Source organism: Galeopterus variegatus, unplaced genomic scaffold (genome assembly GCF_000696425.1).
Source record: "Galeopterus variegatus unplaced genomic scaffold, G_variegatus-3.0.2 Scaffold5840, whole genome shotgun sequence".
In the NCBI taxonomy this organism is placed as follows: domain Eukaryota; kingdom Metazoa; phylum Chordata; class Mammalia; order Dermoptera; family Cynocephalidae; genus Galeopterus; species Galeopterus variegatus.
Window position 1 is genome coordinate 87,204 of NW_007731951.1, and position 6,470 is coordinate 93,673.

General features: G+C 42.4%; 1 protein-coding gene across 1 annotated transcript; it reads right to left on the reverse strand.

The window, feature by feature from the left end:
- Positions 1-5,146: 5,146 nt before the first annotated feature.
- LOC103605491 (zinc finger protein 678-like) lies at positions 5,147-5,548 on the reverse strand. Its single transcript, XM_008590096.1, has 2 exons — positions 5,418-5,548; positions 5,147-5,336 (listed from the first exon to the last, which is right to left on the reverse strand). The coding sequence occupies exons 1-2, from the start codon at positions 5,546-5,548 to the stop codon at positions 5,147-5,149; spliced, it is 321 nt and encodes a 106-aa protein (XP_008588318.1).
- Positions 5,549-6,470: the final 922 nt, after the last annotated feature.

Below are 6,470 nucleotides of genomic sequence, written 5' to 3' on the forward strand. Positions count from 1 at the left end.
GATCGAGTGTGTTTTTGTGCAGGGACCAAATTTATTTCAGTTAACATATTAGTGATTATAAATGGAATTTGAAAATTTACCTTTAAAAATTTTTTNCAAAAAATAGACAAAAAAATAAAAATAAAAATAAAAATAAAAATTTTTTATAGACAACTATTTCTCTTCTAGTCAAACATGAGACTTCCCTTTCCCTCGAGGCTCCGTCATTTCTCCCTAGATACTACTACATAGTCTCAAATCATTTACACAGTCACTCCCACCTTAATACCCACTTTTAGGATTTTATGAGCTGCAGACCATTCTGAATGCTACGATACTTAAAACAACTGACAGCAAACAAAACTAGAAAGGTATTATTGGGTATGGGGTCTCTGGCGAGAGTACTTGGTTGTTGAGTAGCAATGGGCAAATTTAGATTTCTTGGTTTGGCCATCTATAGGTGGATGTTAACAGCCCTGGAGAAGGCTAGGATGTAAATCTGATGGAGAAATTGAGAAAATGTCAAACTCTGACCTCTGAAAAATTTCAGATTGTATATTGAGATTGACCACCTAATATATGTTTTTAATTTTACAGAACTTTAATGAAACATTATTTTGGCTCTTCTCTAAGATTTGCCACATACTTGCAGATGGACTTTGTTTCGCAAAGTGTTGACCATGAACTATACATTAGAATCACTAGGCTGCTTGTTAGTAATGCAGGTTTCTGATGCCCAAATCAGACTTGAATAATTTCTGGGGATAGAGTCTAAAAGTATACGCCGAGAAGGAGGAAATAATAATGGGATAGAGAAAATTTCTGGAAGGATATAAACTTGAGCTGGGTCTTAGAAGACAGGCTATATGTGGTAAAGGAGAGGAGGTGCCAGGCAGGGCAGCTTGGGGGAAGCCTGAGCATGGCCACTTATGTGGAGGCTCACGTGGAGTTCTGGGAAAGGTCCAGTGTGAACAGGTAAGAATGGCCACTAAACAGGAAGGATCAGCCCCTTCTTTGCTCACACGTTGAAGCACTGAGACCAAAACCCTCTAAAAGGACCTCGTGACTGACTCCTTAAGAGTGAGTGGGGCCTGAGACTGATCGGAGTCACTGAATGAAAAATGTTTTCTAAAATAACTCTAAAGCTACTATACCATTTACCTCACCTGATTCTGCTACAGGTCATTCCTATTTCCAACGATGATGATTCTTTTCTCAATCCCCAACTGGTCACTGAATGTTCAGTTGTGGTATCAGTCTGTCTCTCCTCTGTCTATGCCATTGTCCTTGAAACCCAATTATTCCCAAGGTTTCAACTAGGTGTCATCTCTACACAAACAACTTAAATCTGCATGTGTGGTACTGATCTCTCTCCCAAGCTCCAGTCTTGGGTCTTCAGTAGACTCAGAGCATTTACACTTGGATGTTTTACAATTTCAAATTATGTTTCAAAGCAGATACATCTTTTCCATTTATTGCCCCCCCCCCCAAACCGCCCCAAATCTCTAAACCTCTCAGGGTCAAAATTTATGAGTTTTCTTTGTGCTCTTTTACACCTAACCAGTGTCAAGTCCTAGGGAGATAGAGCAAGCATGGAGTGGGAAGATGGAGATTGTCAGAAGAGAAATTTCAGAGTTGGGGTTGTGGAGGAGATGGAATTTCCAAGAGAGGGTAGGAGTAGTTGACACATGGCATATACTCTATGCCAGGCTTGCCTGGCCCTTTTCCAAGTGGTTTTCAAAAATTTGATGATATATCAACATATTTCATATATTAATACAACAGCCTGTTTGAGGCAAGTGTTAGTATTATCCCCATCTTACAGAAAAGGAAACAGAATTGAACTTGCTCACTGACATATGACAATGAGATCAGAGAATGGAAGACCTCCCCCAGTTGCTGTACTTGGTGGGAGGCCAGATCACATGGCCTGGATGGCTTGGGTGTGAGGTGGGGAGCATGTGTGAAGAAGGGTAAACCTCATCCAGGCAATGGTCCTGTCGATTATGATTCCGCAGACTTCTTCATAGTTTTCCTCCTATTCATTTCCACTGCTGCTAACCCTAGAGGTCAGGTTCTATTACTTCTCTCCTGGATTATGTAAGTGGTCTCCTAATGGATTAATACCTCTATTTTCTGTCAATCTCCCTGAAGCACTATGCCAATCTTGTCCCTCTTTTATCAAAAAATTTCATAATCTTTTCCTTCTTGTAGAGTAAAAGTCCAGGCAGTCCTTGAGCTGATCTCTACACATCTCTGTAGCCTTGTCTCTTACTGCTCTTCTTCAGACGTTAAATAACAAAATGATATCAAGGCTCCATACACATCCCCCATTCATGTCCATGAGTTTGTTCACACACAGTGTTCCCATGTCCTCCTGCACGTCCAGTCAATAAAAATCAGAGTCAAAGAGGGCCTTAGGAACCATCTTGTTTAACCTGCCTGGTACAGACACTGTCAGCAGTATCCCTGAGAAAAGGCTGTCTGTTCTCTGTTACAGCATCATCAGGGATGAGAGGTGCCTGGTTGCACAGGGCAAAAACAGGCAGTTCCATTGCTGGGTGTTCTAATTGCTGGAAATTAAGTTGAGCTGAGTTCTACCTCCTCATGAATTCCACTGTTAGTTTCTAGTTTTGCCTTCTCAAGAAACAGTGTAATCATCTATAAAATAAGAGGGATGGAAGAGATTTCCAAGGGCATTGTTTTGTTTTGTTTTGGTGGCTGGCCTGTATGGGGATCCAAACCCTCAACCTTAGTGTTATCAACCTCGCGCTCTAACTAACTGAGCTAACCCGCCAGCCCCCAGGGACATTTTTGACACAGCAAAAAGAATTTCATTCCTAACACCTCCCTGCATCCCAAATCATGCCTGTTCTTTGAGATCAATTCAAATGATTATGAGAAAGGATATTATGTGATAAATTTCCAACTAGGGGCAAAGCCCCGTTTTACCTGTACATTTCAGGTAACAGAAGTATACACTATGGTGGGTGGAGAAGAGCATCTTAATGAATTGTTTCTTTTTAGTGAAAAGATTGCTTTTAAAAGCTCCCCAACTTGTTTTTTTTCATAAATTTCTTATAGAGTTTAAATTCTTTCCACTTCAAAAAAATAAAGGAAAGCCCAGTTAGGTGCATTGTTTTAAATATGTCAGCAATGGAGAACTGAAGATTGTGAAATGTGTAAAATCTTACGTGGACTACTTTCTGCATACAGAGATAAATATGGTCAACAGAGTGGTTTTTCCAGGAATGACAAAGGATTCTTACTATTTTCCTACACAAGCGTCTTTTCTCTTGTGTATTTCCTGATTTGGTTGCTGACACCAACTTCCCAGTCAGCCAAGCTAGAAACGTGGGAATTGTTCTGGATGTATGTTTCTCTCCATCTCCTCACCCCTACAGCTTGTCAATCAGTATCTATCCAATTCTTGCTTCCTCATTCCTGTGGCTCCTGTGCTGGCCTAGGCCATTCTTAACTTGTTCTGGGACTTTGGCACCAACCTTACAGCAGGTCTCTGCTGCATTCTTTTCCTTCAATCCACTCTTCAGACTTGTGCAAATGAGTTATCTCCCTAAAATGCAAATTGGTTGACACCACCTCAAAACCTTTCAGTGGCCTGTCTCACCCCCTAGGTCAAAGTCCACATTCTTTATCATGACACACTGGGCTTTTCATTTCCCATCCCTGCCTGCTCCCTGCTCTTTCCTCTCAGTACTTCCCCTCCCACACACATAACCCTGGAGCGCTGCAGAGTGAGACACAGTCACAGGGACCCAAATGCTGTGTACTGCCTCTTTGCCTTTGCACATGCTTTTCCTTCTTCCTGAACGCCCTCCCCTCCTGTCCACCCAACCAACTCCAAACCAACTCCTATTCGAAATCTTGTTGTAAGCTTCACCTTTTCCTTCTTTCTTTTTTTTTTTTAAAGATGACCTTTTCTGTGGAGCCTCCCCAGGCCTCTGTGCAGGCCACCTTCCACCCCCACCAAATGAATTGTGTCCCCCGAGTGTCCTCTGTGCCTGGTATACCCTCTCATTATTGTGCTTAAGCCCCATCTGTTACTTAGTATTTGTACCTCTGATTCCCTCACTGTGATGGGCTTTCCCCCTACATTTTCACATTTTTCTATCATATATATTAATTTCATAATCGGAAAAAAAAATATTATTAAGAAAAAGATTAAAAAGTAATGAAAAGTAGCACTTTAGAGGTTAACTCATTTAATCTTCATAATTCCATGAGGTGGGTACTATTATTCTTGCCCCCATTTTTATTTCCTTTCTTCAGGAAAGAAGGTAGGAAGAAAAGGAGGGAGAGGGGGAGGGGAATTCATCAGGCGCACAGTAACTAGTGCATGAGATTCAGACGCATTTGGTGCCCAAAGTCCAGGCTACATCTACCTTCTCACACTATCCCCAGACCACCAGGGAGGGTCCTAGCCCCCTCCTCAAATACCTGTCTCCTCTCAGTGACCCTTGACGCTCTTCAACAACAGTTCAGTGAGTAAGAACTTGTAGGAAATACAAAGATGAACCATGGTTCCTGCACTGAAGGAGGCTGTGGTCTAATGGGAGACATCAGGCCTGTGTTGATAATAATACAATAATATTCATAATGATTTTTACTAATTGCTTACTCACATGCCAGGCAGCGTTCTAACTTGTCTTCACAACATGTATTGTCTTCACAGTGATCTAATCAACTGAGCTAACTGGCTACCCCACCTACCAAGAAGTTTTACAACTTCACTGGGGAGAGAAAACCAAGGAAATGCCTAGACTTAAGAATTTGCAAATAATCCTATGTGAAGTTTTTGAGGCTAGAGGGCAATTAGGGAATAACACTTTGGGAAAGCAGGTCTTTAGCTGGGTCTGATAGTGGAAGCTAAGATAGAAATGGAGGTCCCATTCTGACACAGGAAGACCTGCATGGATTAGAAGGGCTTTGACAGACGTGGTCCTTGACGAATGTGAATAGGATTTCACCAAACAGAAAGAGGGAAGAACATCCCAAACCAAAGGATACCAGAAGCAAAAGCAGGGAATCACAAAGTTATCCCTGCCTGGACAGGCAGGAATCAAGATAAGAATATTTAGCCAGAAACATGAAATACCACTCCCAGCCCTCCCTTGTGGACATTTTGGTGTGTGATAAGGTTTGAACTTCAGAGGAAGGCTTTCTCATAGACATTGCACTTATAAGGTTTCTCTCCAGCATGGATCCTCTGATGTATAAGACTTGATTGCTGATAGAAAGTTCTCCCACAATGAACGCATTTATAAGGTTTCTCCCCCATGTGCATCTTCTGATGTGTGGTCAGACTCAATTTCCGATTGAAGGTTTTTCCACAGTGACTGCATTCATAAGGTTTCTGTCCAGTGTGGAATCACTGACGTTTGGTGAGATCTGTGCTAAGATGAAAGGTTTTCTCACACTGATTACAGGAATAGGGTTGCTCTCCAGTGTGTATCCACCTATGTTGAGAAAGCCAAGAGAACTTCTGAAAGGCTTTTCCACACTCAAATTTATATGGTTTCTCTCTAGAACAAATTCTCTGATGTACCATAAGGTTAGAGTTCTGCCTGCAGTGTTTTCCACCAGTAGCACATCTAGATTAAGAGATTTATTGCAAGGAAGTGGCTCTGTCGATGGTGGGGGCTGCTAGGTAAGTCAAGTCCGGAATCCGTAGTCAGGCCACCCGGAAGGGCAGGCTGGAGCTCTCAGGCTCAAGCTGCAACTGCTGCCCACAGGTAGAATTTCTTCTGGGAGACTTTGGCTCTGCCTTTCAGCTGCTTGAATCAGTCCCACCTATTGGGTCTCATGGCTGGCTTAGCTTCAGGGCAGACATGTTGAGTGGCTTTCCACCTTTCCTCCCCCTTTCCCTTTTCTCTCTGGGAACTGAGATTCCTCTCCTGCGAAGGGGTAAACATTACAGTTATCACCAAAGGAATGTCTCGTGGGCTACATTTAGCAGGCTTCAGTTATGATGAGGTAGATCGATTTAGCTTAAGCCATTTTTACCTTTTGAAAAGTGTTCTTGTTTGAACCCCACCCCCCCCCAACACCTGTGGTGAAAATTGAAGGTTAAAAATTGTCCTGTACTTAGAAAAATTTTAAATTCTATCTGCCTTTGCTGTTTCCTGCCTATGCTGTCCCTGACTGATAAAACCAAGAGCTGTATCTGGATGTATCTAGACAACCTAAGGAGGAAACCGCCCTGTGGAAGTTTTTGCCGTCCCTAAGTGATTAACTGGCTTATCTTGGCTTCTGTAACCAGCTTGCGCTAGGCCTCGCAAAACCCCCTCCCTCCTCACACTAGGAGGGAATGTGTGACTATATGATAACTTTGACTGTGTGACTATATGATTTTCTTGCCTGTGTGACTATGTGCCTTTAAAAGACCCCTTAAAATTAAACTCAGGGCTGTTCTCTTACCAGAATATCTGCAGACACAGTTGCCGGCTGGCTAATAAAGACCCCCTTTTTAA